The 20,413-nt window shown below is 40.4% G+C and overlaps 1 protein-coding gene across 2 annotated transcripts in view; it reads left to right on the forward strand.

Annotated features, from left to right (window-relative positions):
- The window catches only part of LOC149262130 (uncharacterized), a 145,622-nt gene that overhangs the window by 26,554 nt on the left and 98,655 nt on the right, over positions 1-20,413 (forward strand). The window contains exon 2 of one of the 2 annotated variants that reach the window (XM_089423449.1): positions 9,164-9,320. In XM_089423449.1, the coding sequence (XP_089279575.1) occupies positions 9,164-9,320 (157 nt within the window). Of the gene's footprint in view, positions 1-9,155; positions 9,321-20,413 lie in introns of both variants that reach the window. The other variant, XM_089423453.1, reaches the window with a different exon arrangement.

A 20,413-nucleotide genomic window follows, 5' to 3' on the forward strand; every position in this document is an offset into this window, starting at 1 on the left:
TTGTTGTTGTTGTTGTAATTATTCTTCTAAAATCGGTTCGTACAATCCTAGCCAACCTAGCTCCGACAATCCAATGCGAACTTGACACTTGTAATAATTCCGCGATCGATTCAGAGTTGGGGCTCTGACACCAAGTTAGAATTTCCCTGAACCAAGCACCTGGTATTCGATTCCCAACGATTATTAACTGAACAAATACACAACCAAATTCCTAACAAAAAAATATAGGGGAAGAAAAAAACTTGGTTTGAATCACATAAACATATAATTTTTTTCCCAATCAACAGTTCTTCATTAATAAATTAATCACGGAATTTACTTGGGCTCCCGTACTAGGGATAATGGCCCAACTGAGAAAATAAAAACTGGAAAGCTAATGGCCAGCCTCACTGCACCATCGCGAACCCAACACACGCTCACTGAGAAGCCTCTTTCAATCTTGTGCTGCTGTTGTGTCTTCTCCTCACCTTAGCCTCGCCTTTATAACTTTACATTGAGCCAAAACACTAATCCTAACCTTAACCCTAATCTCAAAGTGATGGGTGGCTGAGATTAGATTTTTCCTTACTTGAGGTCAATGGCTAAGAATAAAACTTAATCAGTAAAGTAAATAATTTATCTAAGTTTTATTTTAGCTCAATAAGCCAACATATGATTATGTGCTTTTTCCTAAGTTTTAACTTAGGCTAAGTTGCATCAGCAAATATTCTGTAAGGTGAAATGTGGGTGACTTCTGCACGCCTAGACACAAGGCATGTGCAGATGTACCTGCCTGAGCTACAAACTTCAACAAAGCCTATGTAGAAGACCTGCTGAAGCTACCACTCACATCAACACTTTGCCCAAACAACTGTTACTTTAACGGTCAAATCAGTCAGTGGTGCTGCATGACAAGAGAAATTCTCGATAAATATATGATTTTGTGACAAAACCTTAGGAATCCTCTTAAATGGGAGACAATTTTTGTCTGTGCCCACTCTTGGATAACTTGAATCTTTGAGTGGTCAACCTTTAACCCCTCTTTGTTTTCCACATGCTCTAAAAACAACAATTGTTCGAGACCAAACCAACTCTTGCTTTTCTACCATAAAATTGGTTGCTAATCAATAAATCAAGTACAATTTCTAGATGTTTGATGTGCTTTTAGAAAATTTTATTATAAATCAAGATATCATCAAAGAACTCTATGTCAAACCTCTGCAAATAAGGTTCATTGCTGTGCTATGACTTTCAAAGTTTTCTTTTGAAGAAATTGTATCTTAAATTACATTGGCCATAACAGATCTACATTAGGTATTACATGATAATGCCAAGGACAGAATTTTGTGGCCTTTCCTAACATAGGTGAGGGGCCAACATATCATTGTTAGTCTCAATCCCTCAAGAATCAATATCTTTCTAAATTTTTTATAACCTAGCTGTGATTTGAGCTGGCTGTTGAGTCTTTAGGTTGATAGTCCCCACAAGTGTGCATTGGAAGGTTCCCTTTTCACAAGAAAGAAAGTCCTGTGAAACTGATGGTGCTCCCAAAGCTCTTTTCCATAGAGTTTATTCATCAATATGTGCTTAAAAATTGCCCCTCCACGATGAAGTGGGCCTGCAGAAAGCACCGAATACTTTGATATGATTGTTTTCCAAAATGATTGAGTTCTCCAAAGCTTCAAAGGTCATTTTTAATCATTTCTTGTTTCTCACAATGACACATTGCAAGTACATTGGACCATCCCGTAGCCTTGATTTGCCTGATTTGCCTGCTAAACTTCAAAATTAAGGGTTATCCTTTCTAGCACTCAGGATTTTAAAGTTGCTTTGGCTTTCCAGATAGATTAGCAGCTTTTAACCTATATATCCTCGTTTTTTAGCAGCTTTTAACCTAATCTATCCTCAGTGGTTTGCAGTCTATGCCTACTGAGTCTATCTACTATTTGGAGGCTTGGTCTAACTTGTTAGTACCCTGTGGCTGAAAGCAGCCACAAACACCCTATACACACAACAGTGCCTCTACTTTCTCGTTTCTGCATCAATAAGAATAACCAGTTACATAATATTCTCACAAAACTTGGATAAGAATAAACCTATTTGTGATTCCAGCTGTCAGAAAGGAAAATCAATTATGTAACACATCTCAGGAATAGAATAAAATGAGGAAGAACCACACCAACCAATATTGTTGGAATTGGACATAATCACTTAGGAACATTGTTGATGAAGTATAAGCAATAACCTGAAGGTGAAATAGTCAACTATTGATCACTCGAGTTAATGGGAATGAACTTTCTTTTATGGAAGTTTTAGAGGAATTTTATTGATGATTTTTCTAATCTTCACCTTTGACAGTTCGATGCATTTAATGATGGTCATGCGACACATAGTAGGCAGCGTGAAAATATAGGTGGTAAACTTGATGATGTAGCTCCACTCACCTTTGTTGGGAGGGGGTGCCAATTTGAGTAGCGTCTAGTCAAATGATTTCATTGATGTAATCACATTTTCTTAGATCCACCAGTTTTCTTGCAACATAGTTTTGATGTGTAACATGTGTCTGCCACACCAATGAAATAAAATGCAAACACTGATTCTCATGTGTAACATGCATCATCATTGTTTCTCATTGCCTTGATGATAAGTGAAGAATTCACTTGAGACGTGTTGGTATGAAATATTCACTTAAGTGTAGACCAAGACCAAATTGAAAAAAAATGATGTCTGACATCAAATGTTATACTAATAATAATAATAAAGGGAAAGTAATAATATTAATAAGATTAATGGACAAATAATAATATTAATAATATTGATGAACAAATAACAATATTAATAAGATAAAATAAATATTTTTGCCAAAGAGAATTCCCAATTTTGTCATTTTGGCGATTAATAAATAATTTTGGCATCTAAACTCAGGAAAAGTGGGTATGGAAGCATAAATTAATTTTGAAAGGGAGAGAGAGCAAACTTGGGAGAAAAGAAAAATTAAAATGTTTATGGATTGTGCGAGCCACCCAAAAGGGGAAATCGAACCGGTTAGAGAAAATCGAACCACAACAGAAGGAACGCAAAGGGAAGATCGAATTAGTGGAGCCCACAAGGTGGAGGTGAGCAACAACTATAAATAAAAGAGGAAGTCATCATTTTGTAGCTTTTGACATTGCAATTTGAGACATAGAACCACCAGTGCTGTTTAGGACAATTGGAAATAATTCCGACTCTCAGTGAACCAAGAGTGTCACCCTAGGAGAGAATTTTGGAGGATTGTTTTTCTCCAAGCAGTTAGGAGCCATTTCATCATCTGCTTCAGCTAGAGTGGGTTTTCTTGGGGACGCAGAGGCAGAATTGTGTGGAGTTTAGAGAGCAGGTTTCCGGAGGAGTTTCACCCTGGAAAATTGCGGGACGAGTTTCTTGGGTGAATTGCAGAGCTGAAGATCACTACATTTGAGGGGGCTGATTTTTTCACTATCAGGGACTGCGCAGGGGTTTTCTGGGCATTATTACAGCGCAGGACTTGGAGTGGGCAGGGATTTCACACATATTTCCGGAGACATTTTGCAGGGATTTGGGGCTGATTTGCAGCAGAGCTTCTGGGTTGGACGCAGGGCCAGTAGTAGGAGATTTCACACTAATTTTGGGCACTTCCGGGCAGTCGAAATTAACCCAAGATTTCTGGGTTTTGTCGGTTGGGGTTTGAGGAGCTTATCTCTAATTTTGCAGAATTTTTGGAGTAGATTTGAGGACCCAAATCACAGTATGCCTCCAGCAGCAGCAACAGTGATTTTCTGGGCAGCGTGTACAGCCAGTTGAGCCAATTTCAGCGTGGAGATTCTCTCTTCTTCACTTGGGTTTTGCATGCTTTCTGTAGCAAGCCCAGGTGCACTCATTCCACTTCATTTTGTACAAGGGTTGGCTTGCAATTATAATAAAATGGCTCAGATTTGATTGTTCTTGCTCAATGGTGTTCTAATTGTATTTGTATGTGTGGGGTTTTAGCTTGCATGTTGTTTTATTTTGCTGTAGCTTAGTTCATGTTTGATATGCACTGTATTTCTATAGTTAGAATATTACACTTTTTAGTATCAGTGGCTGAAAACAGCCACAAACACCGAATCCACCCACCATTGGATTTACTTTCTCGTTTCTGCATCAATAAGAATGACCAATTACATAATATTCTCTCAAAACTTGGATAAGAGAATCTATTTGTGATTCCAGCTTGCACACAGGAAAATCAATTATGTGACACATTTTAGGAGATAGATTAAAATGGACAAGAACCACTCCAACCAATATTTTTGGAATTGGACATAACCACTTAGGTTCATTGTTGATGAGGTATAAGCAATAACCTGAAGGTGAATTAGTCAACTATTGATCACTCCAGTTAACAGGGATCAACTTTCTTTTATGGAAGTTTTAGAGGAGTTTTACTGATGATTTTTCTAATCTTCACATTTTAGAGTTGGATGCATTTAATGATGGTAATGGAACACAGTAGGCAGCATGAGCATGCATGGAAAAAATGGAGATTCCATGCAGACAGGTGTTAAGCTGGATGATGTGGCTCCGCGCACCCATGTTTGGAGGGGGTGCCAGTTTGAGTATCATCTAGTGAAATAATGATGTCATTGATGTAATCACATTTTCTTAGATCCACCAGTTTTCTTACGTCACAGTTTTGACGTGTAACATGTGTCTGTCACACTAATAAAATAAAATGCAAACATTCATGCTCATGTGTAACATGCCATCATTGTTTCTCATTGCCATTATGATGAGTGAAGAATTCACTTGAGACGTGTTGGTAGAAAATCCTTTTTCTTAGTGTAGACTGGAAACCAAAGACAAAATGGAAAAAAAAATGATGTCTGACATCAAATGTTAAAATAATAATAATATAATAATATTGATAATAAATAATAATAGTAAAGGACAAATAATAATATTAATAAAGATTAATATAAACGAGCGTAGATTCATCTTAACCAGTGTTACTTGGGAGCGGGAGCGGAAGCGGGGAGCGGGAGCGGAAGCGGGAGCGGGAGCGACCATTTTCAGAAGCTCCCGGTTTGGGAGCGAATCCCGGAGCGATTTTTTAAAAATATATATATTTTTTATATTTTTTAATTTTTGATACATATATGTCAACAAAAACATGTAGAATGATGAAATAGACATAAAAAACATAAAAAAACATAAATTGATCATTGAACCATATCACATCAATCATCTAGAAATTATAATCGTCATCAACCTTAGTAAAATAATAAATTAAAATAACATTCAATTCAATAACATTTATCATCATTGATCACCAAAGTAACAAGTTGTACTTGTAAGCCAAGTTTAACCATTACAAGAAGTAATATCGAAGATATTTCTAAGTCCTAACTTCTAACTGTTAACATGATATGAAATGTTAAAAATTTATAAAATGAAACATGAATAATGAGATGAAATGAAACAACTTTAGTCTTTCACAAAGCATCATATTCATAATTCACAATCATTACCAATGAGTTATAATTGCCAAGGCCCAACTTCAAACTTCAAATTTTCATTGTCACAGTGATATAATGTTTACAAAAAATATCATAATGTCATAATGATATGAAAGAGTCAAGAGTCAAGAGTCAAGGACTCAAAACTCAACACTGAACAGTTATGAAAACTAAAGTGACAAGTCTAATAGAAACTAAAAAAGACAAGTAAATTGTAAATCTACAAGTGGCCCTTGCCACGAGAGTCTCCAGGAGTATAAGTAGGTCGTGGCAGTCTTCTAGGAGTCTCCCGCCCAGACCGACGACCAGAACTAGAGCCTCCACGCGAGGGTGTTGATGGAGGTGGCGACAGCAATGGAACAAGACTCGGGCCCCGAGAATTGCTACTGGATGGTGGAGGTGGAGGTGGCATGGCTGCTGCAGCTGCTTCAGCTTCATCCCGTACAAGCTCATCTTCTAGTTCTTCCATATGTACAATGCCATCCTCCAAATTGTCGTCCTCAGGGTGATTGTCCCAAATTTTATATGTGGGATCTTCATTAGCCCGATCACAGTAATGGCTCAACAACCTCAAATTGTAGTGCACATAAACCAAGCTTTCTGCTCGGTTTTCGTTGAACCTGTTTCTTTTCACATTATGTATATAACTGTAGGTGCTCCAACACCTCTCTGCAGAAGAAGAATTTACAACCTGTGCAAGAACTTTCAATGCCAATTTTCGCAAAAGTCCGTCGCCGCCATATGTTTCCCACCATGTGAGAGAATCAAATTTATCTTTGTCGTCCATTGCATGGAAGTTACCATACAAACCACTGCCAGTGAAGTATCTGCCTATTTCAAGGCGCACAGCTGCACATTCCTCCCTGTCAGGCACCAACTTTTCTAATGCATCCAGATATCCTTTAGTTACCTCTCGATCTAAATGGGGTTTGGTCCTAACACCACCCCCTGCTGCAGGTTTGCCCAACCAAGAATCTGAGTAGTATTTTGGCGTAAGGATATACGCCAAGCAATGTAGTGGAAGGTTAAGCCTTTTCCACCGTTCACACACACAATCGTGAATCAGATTGTACAAGTCGGGATCTCTGTTATTAACAATGTCTTTTATTTCCCCCAACATGGTATCCATTTGCTCATACACCTCGCCAATCACTGGTTTGTCTGTATCTGCAAACCGAATCATGTTATAAATTGGCTTGGTGAAATCCAATACCTGTCTCACAGTTGTCCAAAACTGCCCATCAAGAGCGGCCTCCTCCACCGTTTCAAAACCTGCAATGTCAGCTACATTTGTAGCCCTTTCCTTTAACACCTGCCAATTTGGACTTGATACCATGCTAGCTAAACCCTCTCTTACCTTCAAAAGGCGCCTGAAGGTGAGGTAATAGCTACCAAATCTAGTCCTCGCAATCTTCAGCAACTCCAATCTCGAGTGACTGCGGAAAAGGCCATGGGTATTGCTATGATTTGTAATAAATTTTATCATTTTTTTTCCTTTCTTGTACAAATCACCAATCCATTGGTATTGTTCATTTTTGTTTTTGACAATATCATGCAACAGAAGGTTCAATGTGTGAACCAAACATCCAGACCAAAATATGTTCGGGTATCTATCCTCAATAATTGCTCCCACTGCCTTACAATTAGGAGCATTATCAGTGATGACTTGGATGACATTGTATGGGCCAATACGCTCAATTGTTTCAAGCAATGCTTCTGCAATGTTGATAGCGGTCTTGAACTTGTCTGAGTAATCATGTGCAGCTAGAAAAATGGGACCACTTCGGGACACAGCAAGAACACTTATCAATGGCTTGCCTTTTACATTTGTCCATCCATCAGATACAATGGACACCCCATTGTCAGTCCAAGAACTTGTCATTTTATTCAAAGAATGTGATATTTTTGCTTTTTCATGATCAAGGCCAACAGTTCTTGCCTTGTCATACCCAGGGCTCTTGTATCCTTTAGGGGCATCATTTATGGCAGAAACCATTTCGTGCCAATAAGGTGAGCGTAGAACATTGAATGGTATCCCATTTGCATAGAGGAACCTGTAAATTTTTGAATCCACATCATTCCTACACCCCTCATCAAGGAAATCTGATATGGTTCTACGGCGTAAAGATGATGACCCTGAGCCTCCATGTCCATATCCACTGCCTTGGGAGGATGCTGAAGGAGTTCTTTGTGAGCTTTCAAAGAAACCCCTTGATCTTTTTGCTTTGTATTGGGCGTCCTCCTCTTCCTTTATGTATTTGGCTCTATCTGCTGTTGACACCGCGTCGCAAGTTCTGATTCCTATTTGTTTCTCTCCATCCCATGCCCTTTTCCCGCAAAGGTGTCTTCTCAAACGGGTGTATGAGCCTGTGTAATCAGTGTTGCAATGGGGGCAATGAAATTTAGTGGTTCCACCCCCTCTCCCTGTTTCAGCCCTCTGAACATATTTCCACAATGGAGTTTGGTCTTGTTTAGTTTTTTGACCCTCATGTTCACCCTCCTCCACATCCTCCTCACTGGGGTTTTCACCTATTTGACTTCCTCCGGCTTCTTCATCCACCTCTTCAGTTTCAGGCCCCCTCCGTTTCCTACTCTCCACCACCATAATAACCAGAAAAGGGACCAGGAAGAGGAAAATGCCAATAAAAATCCCCAGGTCCATCGTGTTTGATGTTTGTAGGGTTTGAGTCTTGAATCTGCAAATTAATTTAGTTTATTGGGATTAATTCATTTAATTTATTAATTTAATTTAAATTAATGATCTTTAAACTCAAACAGGTAAATTAAACTAAACAAACTAGCTACCTAACCAACTAAACTAACTAAATGATTAAGTTACTTACCTCTGCAAGCTTGCTCCTCGCTCCTTGGCACTTGCTCCTCGCTCCTCAGCTCTGGCTCCTTGCTCCTCAGCTCTTGCTCCTTGCTCCTTTGCTCTTCCTCAGCTCTCAAGCTCAAGCTCAATCTCATTGAAATGATTTTTTTTTGGCCCATTGGGCTTATAAACCAAAAAAAATTAGTTAAATTTTTTTGTTTTTTCGGGTCCGGTGGAATTTTTTTCCGCCGAACCGCTCCCGGATTTTTAAAATTCGCTCCCGGAGCGTTTTTTAATGCCCGGGAGCGATCAGGGAGCGATCGCTCGATCGCTCCCGGGCATTAAAAAGCGCTCCGGGAGCGCGGGAGCGATCGCTCCCTGAAGCGCTCCCTCACAGACCAGGGAGCGCAAATTTTTTTACGGGAGCGCGCTCCCGAAAATCGCTCCCGTCCGGGAGCGATTTGGGGAGCGCACTCCCGACCCGCTCCCGCCCGGAGTGCGCTTCGGGAGCGGGTTCGAAGGGGGGGGGGCGCTCCCCCGCAACAGTGATCTTAACCCTGGATCTTTTAAACATCAAGAGGTTTGTGCCTCAGTCTTATTGGTCTTTCTTGGTGCTTAATAGATCTGGGTTAAGATGGATCTATGCTAGTGTAATGTAAGATGTATGATCTTGAAAAATGTATGAGATTGATTGAATTGAATGAATATTAGGTCAAAGTCATGTTGTCAATTGAAAGAATTTTGATTGATACAGGATCATCCTTTTTAAGTATATGCAAGTTTTCTTATTTAAGTTTAACTGGTTTGGAAAATAATTGCTTTCTAAGCATTTAAAGTTGTGATTCTAGATATGCAGGTATAAAGAAAAGCGGTGGGATGCTAAAAGACTTCTTGGTTCTGGTGGAATGCCCTCATCTCATTCTGCATCTGTTACTGCACTTGCAGCAGCTATTGGTTTTCATGATGGACCTGGAGGGTCTTCCTTTGCCATTTCATTGGTCTTGGCATGTGTTGTAAGTCCCACCATCTTTTCCTTATAGCCAAACGCATTACTCATAGAACTTTAATGCAAAGATTGAGAATAATGCCCGTACAGTTGAAATGTTGAAGTGTTTGGATAGTTTCTATAACAACTGGATTTTCCTATTCCATGGTCATGCCTTTTCCTAGTGTGTCTTACCATAATGCGTGCTTTGGAGTAATATCTGATTATTAGTATTTATTTGGTTTCTCCTTGTCTGATATATTTCAAGGCGTTTCTGAAATACTTGATGTTTTAGTGCTTCTTCTTGTCATGATAACATATATAAACTCAAGGTCTTATGGATTACTAAGTATAGAATAGAGTAGAATATTTTTATTTATGCCTATGGGAGACCATATATGATATATGGGACTATATGAAGAATTTAGAAAAATTGCATTCACAGCTTTGATGTCATTTATTTCGAAGATGTATCAACCTGCAATATGCTCATTTTCTTGATGGTGTTCGAAAGACTAAAAAATCCTTAATATAACCACCTATTTATTTTGTTGGAAAAATTAACATACTATTTAATCTACTCAAATCTTCATGCTGAATTGAGTGATTTTGTCTTACTTGTTCATACATGGGACAATGTAACCCCACATGCACCACATCCTCAATTTCTCCATGTTTGTGAAATAAGCATAGATGTCTTTTTCAGTTTATATATTTCCATCTCCCTGTGTCAACTACTAGGTGATGAGAACTTACACTAAATTGACAATAATGTCTTTTTTTATGCATAGAGATTTTCTCTTGGAGGTAATGTTGTTATATGTAAGTAATCATGGGGTTTATTTCATGTTGATTTAATCTTGTTTTCTCAATAAGACCTTGCCGTAGCATCTTAATTGCTTTATTTTGTTCCAAGTCTTGAATGGCTAATGGAACCATGTTCCCTGGACAATGTACCTTATAGATTTGCTGATGCCGAAATGTGCCTTCACAACAAAAAACTGACTTTTGCCTTCCCTGCCTCCCAACAATTCTATTTCTCTGATGAAAAACAATTTTATTTCAACTTAACATACCTCAAGTCTGATTGGAAAGAGTGTACCTTTATTGATGATGCCTTCCTTGTGATGAGGTGATTTCAGTCCTTGGTCCTACCTCAAGTAAATAGCTCAGTGATGAATCAAACTGAAACAACAGAGATAGATTTAGATCAAATATGACAGTCTTCAATACAGTTCTGAGTGTCCCTTGAAGCCCTACTAACTTAGCCAAATTTTGTTACTGAATAAAACCTTAAAAAGGTGCTGATCTGAGTATGCCGTGGATAACCTCAAACGGCATTCAAAACAATGCAAACCATCCAAAAGATGTGCCAGCAAGTTCGACTTCAAATGATGTTAGAACTGGCCTAAACCCTTAGCAGAATTCAAGTATGCTTATGGGTTAATAGTTCAGAATAGACCTTAGGGCTGAATAGGTCACAGAGATTTAAAATTCCAGAACAAGATCTGAGACTTGTGTCAGATTGATCTGATTCATAGTGGCATAATGGATACATTTTAGTAGGCTTCAGATTTGCAACAAACTTCAGAAATACTCTAGATTCATGGTAGAAAATGGTCTTTGTTACCCACCATTTTGTGGGTAATATCCCTAGGAGGAAATTTTTCTCCTAGGCGGTCCTCAGCGGGCAGCCAGCAGCTAGCTCATTGTGCCATTTTCTCCGCCACATGAACCAGCCATGTGGTCCCTCGCCCATTTGCCATGATCGTATGTTTGAAGGTGGGTTTCTTGAATCTAAAAGTATGCCTTGTCATTTGGAAATTGAGTTTTGTAATTTGCTTATCATTGATACTTTTGGGCATGGATTAATGGGGGAATTTGGCAGAAAAAATGGACTAAGTCTGTGCTTTTGTCTCCTAGACCCCTTTTAGGAATTAACCTTGGATTCTAGTGCCATGGGATCTCTTTTACTGACCATTTGGTTCTAGTGATGGTACTTCACAAGAAACTCCGATTTTGGTTGCGTGGTCCCATTCCCTTATTTGCTTATATTGTCCTCTTTCCATTCATTATTACCCTATTCATCATTTCTCCCGTCTTGGTCCACGTTCCATTGGGTCCCCATAGGGTTTGCCTTGCCCCTTCCCCATGCCCACACCTTGGGTCATGGCCTGGAATGGAGCCCGGAGGTTGATGCAGCTGAAAAGAAAGACAAAAGCATATATGGCCACGTTCAATAGGGAAATGTACCACAAAATGCAAAAGATGGCCAGGACAAATACATTTAGCACTTGGGCAAAAGCCAATACATGAGCTCTACCCCATCATCATGGCCATCACCCTAGTTTCTACAGTTTGTATGAGCCTTCTTCATCATATAGGAACCCATGATTGTTCCAACCCCTGGTGGGCAATGAACCACCCCACCTTAAAAGGGGGAATTCACTGCTATATCTTATACATCATGGTCTAGCCCCTTGAACCCCAAGTAATTAATCAACGAAAATCATAAAAAGGCAAAAGTCGTAAAAATAAGGGTGGAAAAGTCAAGGCTGGGGCACCTCATGTACCACAATTACTCCCTCCTACACATTATAAACTCAAGTGTGGGCTTCCCTCTTATTAGCTACCCTTGTACACCAGCATGTGATCGAGGGCTGCCCCTTCTCATTCCCTACTTCATTCACCTATGTCACATGACACCACCTTTTGAAGGATGTACCTTGACTATATTATCCCCTTTAGAAGTAGAAACCACCTAATAGGATTATTGGTTAACCCCATTTGGAGTTTAGGAGACATTGACACATCCCAAAGCCCATTATGGAAGGGCAGGCCATTATGAAGTCCCTACCTATGGTCCATGATTATGTAAGCTCATTTATTCGATTTCTCTAATGACTTGTTGTACTAGAAGGCTAGGGGACGCGTTGGATCTTATGCAGGATTGCAGATGGTTTCCATCTTGGGTTTGGTCTCCCTATACAAGGTCCTAATCCTCTAGAGGGCTACATTGGCACATGTAGGGTGAGCGTTGAGAGCCATGGGCCTCCACAACAACAGATTGCACTCCATGGATCCCCACAACCATTCAGAGATTGCTCGTGGTTCACTTATTGGACGAGGAGGATGCACCTGATCCATCACGCCCAGCCGGCCCCAGATCTACACCATACACTTGGCAGATGATCTAGGGCTTGCATGATGATATGACATCACCTACACCATCATCCTAGCCCTTGTAGGCAATCTACAAGTATCTTCAATTTGTTTGGAGACCCATGAGGACACTTGTGTGCCCCCACATGTCATTTGGAGCACTACAGGTTATTACAAGGGGCCAACCCCTTGTCCACTACTTTTGAGGATCCTATTCTTCATTGTGCCATCCATGGACCTCATTAGGCCTCTTAGAGGGCCCTACGACATGCATAGATTATTATTTGACCTCTTGATAGGCCTCCTTTTTCATTTATGAACTAGTTTGGTGGGCTTGTCAGCAAAAGTAGAATTATTAAAACATTATTTTATTTTTGGGGCTTATGTAGGCTAAGAATTCGAACTGCTAAGTTGTGTATAAATAGAATTGAGATGAGCTCATTTGCTCATCATCACTTTAGTTTGGATCTCTTATCTCTCTTGAGATTTTCGCACTTTTTCTGGAGGATGAATTGGAGCTTTATGGATGAGTTTTGATATGTGGATTTTGGTCTATCTTCTCTTGGATCTGCTCTCTTGCCAATTGTGAATGGTTGGATATACTCTGTACATGTAAGTACATGTTTTTTAATGTTGTTCTTATTTACTTTTGTCATATACGTTGGACTGGGATTTTCACTGTTCTAGGGCTAATTGCTGCATGCATTTACTACTTGAAATTTTGGAATTTGTTTCTATTATAACATCTCTTAATGTATGGACCCTGTAATATGAGCGAAATCTCTTAGGGGTAATTTTATTAATGAATTTGACCTTGATAAGCCATTCTTTTTGCACATTGAAGTATAAACGCTGCAAGGTTGCTTCTTCTTGACCTAGAAAGGCTAGCAAAGTGATCTTGAAGCCTCCTTGACTGGGAACCAAGAAATCCTACTCATATTCATCATAGACTCCATTCTCCGAAAGGTTAAGGCATTGATCTACCAAGGGTGGTCACTAAAAGTCATTCTTTCACCTCCTTCCAGATCTAGCCAAGCTGGGGTACCTAGGGCATCAATTTCTCGACAAGCTAGCCACCAAAAGAGTTTGATCTCCTAGGGTCTCCTGTGCTGGCTTTTCCTCAAGCTCTCCTCTGATTTTGAAGCCATTTTGACAGTGGAATTGGGAGAAAAGCCAAGCGCTAGCTCCAGGATCAAAACTTGCCTTGCCATCCCCAAGGCTAGTACCTTATAGGGTCAAAACCACATCTTCGAGTGAAAATTATTTCTTTGATCCTTTCCTTACCTTTTTTCTAAGGTAATAATATCACTGGTTGCTACATTCTTTCTTCATACCCTAGACTGGGTCCACTTGGCCTCGTGTGGTCTCGCTCCTTTGAATGATCATTCTTCAAAAACCATTCGGGATACCAATTCTTGCAAGGATTTTAGGGATTGGGAAATTCCTTCACAAGTCTTATCTCATAAACCTAACCCTCAAATCCTCTCTTCCTTTTCCTAGAATACATAGTACCTTGCTTAAAAAGCAAGCAAGCTCCATCCTTCAAACTCTTCTGGCAAAGGGTTCATTTGGGTCACTCATATCCACTTATTGACTTATTCTTCATTGGTGATTCCATACATATTGGGTCTCCTCCCATCGGTGAAAGTTTTTAAAAGGAAGAGAGCCTTAGTTGAGGTGATAGTGGGCTAAGTCTCCATTTGTTGCCCTTGGCCTATTATTTTCCCTTTAGGGATCCCTTGTAGGTCCCCTGCTAGTTTGAGCGGTAACATTTTGGCGCCTTTGCCGAGGACACGAAACCTGTGTTTTGTTCCCCATACGACATTATTGATATATCATTTAGCAACACCATTGGAGGAACGAAGTCCTAGTTCCTCATTAAACTTCAAAGTCAATGCTTGTAGGGTGAGGCATGCCTTTGTAAAGGCATTTTAATTCACCATGCGAGTCCATTTTCGCGTTATATGCAAGATCATGAAAAATGGGTAAAGAGAGTATCCACGACATTAGCCCCGAAGAAGAACAAGACCTACGAGAGAGATTGGATTCGTGGCTTGAGCTTTGTGATCATCTAATAGAGCACAAGAACAAGGACTTCCTACTCAATTTTTATAACAAGAGCAGGTCAAACCTCGACAACATAAGGAAGAAGTATGAAGAAGGGCCCACATATTATCTCTTCTTGGAGCTTGCCTATTATACTTGTGCATTTAATTCCTTATCTCACAAGATCAAGGAAAAATATGGCTTATTACCAGATGAGGATTTTGATGACCAAGAAAATGAGGATGATGAGCAAATACCAATTATGGAATTGGGTGCGAATATCAGTGAAGTGAAAACATCTCTTCTGAGGACGACGAAGAGTTGGATCCTGAAAGCCTCCAAATCACACAAGAAAGAATGGATGAATATAGTAGGTAATGCAAGGGGTTAGTAAGGGAATGTAATTCTAATGAAGTATTCTCTTGTTTATATGATGAAGAGGTAAAGCTTCATAAGATGAAATGTGAATATAAAGAGAACCCCACTAATGCTCTCCTCCTAGAAGCGTATTACCAAAATCATGTACAAAATACCTTAGCCATTGTTTTTCAAGAGAAGAGAAAAGAAGAGGGGTCTCGCTTGTCAACCAACCAAGATGAAGACGACCTTTAGAATCTTGAAGATGAGCCCTCGTTTAGGCCACAGGTTGGACATGATGATTCTGAGAGCACGTGTTGAGGAGAATGAGGCTATGGAAAGTAAGGCGAGACTGAACTTACCTTTCTCAAGGATATCACTCCTAATGACTCTCCTTTTGAGAACCTTGAGGAAGGTGATCACATGAGCTCCTTGGAAGATGACATTGGAGATTACTTCCACATTGAAAAGGAGAAATGGGAGATTGTTGGGCCTCAATTTGGTTGTGCTCCCATTTATGATATTGACGAAGAAGATGAGATTGAGATTGGTTTTTTCTTTATCCTGGGCATTACTTGCGATGACATCTCCATCGATAACCTTGGGAAGGAGAATTATTATTTTCCCTTGCATGAAGAAGGACAATCTTTGATGGAAGTGATTGGCTCTCCTTATAATGAAAGCCCAATATTTGACTCTCCTTTTAATGAAAGCCCAACCTTTGATGCTTATAATGAGGAAAGCAATGAGGCTCTTACCTACCCACCTTATGATTATGTATTCAAATCACTTGAGCCTTTAGATTGTGGGGAAGGAAAACCCGTTGAATATGACACTTCACCCTCCCCTTTGCCTTTCCCTCTTGTTCATCACCTTGAGTCTTCCTCAAGTAAGTCCCTCATCCCTTTTGGTATAGCCTCGAGTGACCATGCCCCTTTTCCCCTTTCTAAATATGGTGTCAAGAAAGAACCCTTCATTGAATATACTTTATCCCCTTTAACCCATCCTCAGGATTATGATCACTCTGCGACCTCTCCTCTCCAATGTGACCATCACATTGAGCGACCTATTTGTTGCACTCCTTCTTTCTCTCACCCTTTGTTCCCCTCTCATCACAATCGTGTGACATCTTCAAAGCATATTATTACAAACAATGTTGTGATGAGGAGTTCTTGAGCGTGGTCATTCATTCCACCATTGTGTACCTAGAAGGAAAGTCTGGGACCTCTAGATTGACCTATTTTCTTTCTCCTAGGACTTCCCTTTACCTCAGATGGAGATCATATTTTCCTGCCCCCACCCGCTTCATCCGCCATGTGACTATGCCCACATTCGACTTGGGAGTTGCTGCATGAGTAATCATACTGACAGGCATATATATATTGATGCGATGATATGTTAGTTGCATTGGCATTATGATTACACTTAGTATCAACCTTACTGTATGCATGTTAGAGTAGGATGCATTGCATGTTGATTTCCGCATTAGAACTAACATCATATGATATTTTTCATGGTAGATAGATGAATATTGCATATTTTATTTTATGTTGATTTTATGGCCTAATATATAGCATGTGCGATCATGAGACGTCGCAAAAGCATGTTGCCTTGTGTTTTTCCATCTATTATATGTGCAGGTGATAGGTCTATGGTAACGAAGAGATCGCTGGTGTTCTCGTGACCTCTTGTTTGAGTAGCTTCGCCCACTTCTTCGAGGGATCACGTCCTAGTTGGAGCCAGATGTACCCAACATTTTGTGGGTAATATCCCTAGGAGGAAAATTTTCTTCTAGGTGGTCCTCAACCGGCATCCAACAACCCCTTGCAGCCACTAGCTAGCTTATTGTGCCATTTTCTTCGCCACCTGAGCTAGCCATGTGGTCCCTCGCCCATTTAACATGATCATATGTTTGAAGGTGGGCCTCCCAAATCTAAAAGTATGCCTCACCATTTGGAAATTGAGTTTTGTAGTTTGCTTATCATTGACATTTCTGGGCATGGATTAATGGGGGAATTCAGCGGAAAGAATGGACTAGGTCTGTGCTTTTGTTCCCTAGACCCCTTTTAGGAATTAACCTTGGATTCTAGTCCCGTGGGATCTCTTTTACTAACCATTTGGTTCCAGGAATGGTATTTAATGAGAAACCCTGATTTTGGTTACGTGGTCGTGCTCCCTTATCTGCTTATATTACCCTCTTTCCATTCATTATTACCCCATTCATCATTTCTCCCGCCTGGGTCCACATTCCTCCATTGGGTCCACATAGGGTTAGCTTGCCCCTTCCCCTTGCCCACACCTTGGGTCATGGCCTAGAATGAAGCCCAGAGGTTGATGCAGCTGAAAATAAAGACAAAATCATATATGGCCACATTCAACAGGGGGAAATGTACACAAAATGCAAAAGATGGTCGGGAGAAATACATTTAGCACGTAGGCAAAAGACAATATCTGAACTCTACCCCATCATCATGGCCATCAACCTGGTTCCTTGTAACACCCTCCTCCCACATCTTACCCAAGTAACTAGCCAACCAGGGTAAACATGCGATGAGAGGCTACTATGTTTGGATTCGACTTCCTATGTGACCTTAAGGAAGTGGAATCAACGGAAACATAACACCCAAACATTCAATATCAGCTTCAGGACCCACAGGAACCAATCCAACACTTCAAACAACTTGCCTTTGGGTCCCACTGAGTGTTTAGACAACTTCGGCCTTAGTTGCTCTCATGCTATAGGTATGACAACATCCAGAAACCCAGAGTCACTCTCACAGGCTTGCCTGCCAGCGTTCAGAGACTCATTTTTTCAATTTTGTGCCAACGTCCCCAGGATTTGAGCCACCTTTTTAGGCCCAGAGCCCAGGTCATTACCCATAATGGAATGATAACTTAGAAGCAGTAAAAGATCAGGGAAACAATGATGTAAAAGCAATAAGTTAAACAAGACCTTAACCAGATCCCTACTAGCCATGACAAACATTTTGTCAAACATATTGCAAACTTGTAATCTACAGGTGTAACCAACATAATTAAACATAGGGATCTCGTACTTATCTGAGAATCGCTAAGAACCATTGTTCCCTCATGCCATTTGTTGCATTATCATCTATTAGACCATATAGATACATTATCCATTCATTTACAAGTAAAAACATGCCGAGAGCCATACATACCTGTTATTATAGAACATACATATAACCAACATAATAGGGATAGAAATATCATAAACATTTCAGCCATAAAATCCACATATACATCAATACATTTACACATGAAAACCAAGGGAATGAATGTCTCATTAATGAATGCAATAAACCAATTGGAGATGGGACTACCACGTTCCACCCGACCATAGATTGGCTTAGCCAAGTCTTTCTTCAACAAATCACTCCCCTGCCATATTCCAAGCATGAATGTGGGACTCAAAACACACCAAAAACAGCAAACAAGCATGGATGCCACCAGAGTTTTCCACCTACACCGTGAGGAATTTGAGTGCCTCCTAGCTTCTCAGGCTTTACCGTAATCCACAGTTCGATCCAGGGATCACTAGGCCCTACGACGAGACACACTCTTTAGGCTTTATCGTACATCCCATCCGGGGACTCGTAGGCCCAACGGAGAGAAATCCACCTCTTGGCTTTATCGTATATCTTGCCATTCACCGACAAGGATTCCTCGGCCCACCGAGGCACACAGTTCTGGATTTACAAAAACCCACAGTTTGGGTCAGGGGTTACTAGGCCAATGGATTTACAATGATCCACAGTCCGGTTCAGGCACCAGTAGGCCATGTGTTTGTCATTTCGGAGATCCACCCCATACAGTTTCAAATCCATTCGACCATCCCACATTAACCGAAGTCTGAGAACCCGTCTCATCAAAGCTATCAGGAAATGGCAAGGCTAGGCTGAAGAACACTGTCACACCTGGCAAAAACCATGCCATGATAGAAAAGAACCACATGCAATACCATGCATGCCAAAAATCTAGCAAGGAAAATACACATGCAAATCGACCCCTGCAATAAATACTGCTGTAGCTGCTTGATATTGCATTTCCCTGCTTGATCTTTGCTTTCTCTTGTCTTCTTTGCCTTTCTTGCTTCAATGCCAAAGTGCTCCAAGAAACTCCAAGTGTCCAAGAGAGAGAGAGAGAGAGAGAGAGAGAGTAATAAGGGAGCTCCAAAACTCAACTGACAAAAGGTTACGTTGACCAAGCTTGCCAACTGATCCTCAAAAGCCTTTTTATCAATGAGGCCTCTATTTTCTTCATTTTCCATCGTTTTCCTTCAATTTCCTCCTCACATGCAACATGTGACCTTTTGCTTTGCTTTTCTCCTAATTTCCATTATTTTTTAAATAAATGTACCAAAAATGCCATTTTTCCTTTCCAAAGCCAACACAATGAACACATCATAACAAGCTTTACCATGATCTCCACTTGATCACTAGGCCAACAAGCATGGATGCCACCGGATTTCTCCACCTACACCATGAGGAATTTTCCTGTCTCCTAGTCTCTCAGGCTTTACTGTAATCCAAACCTGGATCACTAGGCCCTAAACCGAGACCCACTCTTTAGGCTTTACTGCATATCCCAAACCCGGGATTACTAGGCCCAACAGAGAGCAAAACACCTCTTGGCTTTACCGTATATCCTGCCATTCACCGGCAAGGATTCCTAGGCCCACTGAGGCAACACAATCTTGGCTTTACCGCAACCCACAGTCTGGCTAATGGGTCACTAGGCCAGTGGGTTTACCATGATCCACAGTCCGGTTCAGGGACCACTAGGCCATGTGCTCTATCATTCGGAGATCCACCCCACTCAGTTTCAAATCCATCCGATAATCCAACTCAACCAAAACATGAGAACCCCATCACACCATGGCTATATGGAAATGGCAAGGCTAGGTTGAAAACACTGTTACACTTGGAAAAAACCCATGCCATAATAGCAAAAGAACCACATGCAATACCATGCATGCCAAATCTAACAAGGAAATCACACATGCAAAGTGATACCTACAGAGAACCACGCTGTAGCTGCTTGATCCTACTCTTCCTTGCTTGCCCCTTCCTTCTTCTTGCCTTCTTTGCCTTTCTTGATTCCATGCAACTTGTGACCTTTCACCTTCCTTTTCTCTTAATTTCCATTATTTTCATAAATAAATGTGCCAAAAATTCTATTTTGCCTTTTCAAAGCCTTAGCCATTGCCTTTGCGATTTTCCTTAGCCATAAACAACCAAATGAACACCACCTAGGATGTCTTGCCCAACATTCAGCTTGGAATAAGTGTTCCATCAACTGTGGTCTTGTATATTTTCACATGAGTTTTTTAACCGGGGTTGTGATAGAACCTCCCCCTTGGGGGAACACTATCCTCGATGTTCAATGACACCTATAACCAACAAGACTGCTGAAAGCAAAACATACTGCCCATGGAGCTTTATAACACAACTTGTTGTAGTATTTACAATGAATGACCTGCTCAAAAGCAAAACATCATGACAACATGACAACATACCGCATACTGGAGCTTTATAA

The sequence above is a fragment of the Pinus tabuliformis genome, chromosome 6, assembly GCF_031772625.1.
Source record: "Pinus tabuliformis cultivar Carrire ecotype Pingquan chromosome 6, CPIR1, whole genome shotgun sequence".
Classification (NCBI taxonomy): Eukaryota; Viridiplantae; Streptophyta; class Pinopsida; order Pinales; family Pinaceae; genus Pinus; species Pinus tabuliformis.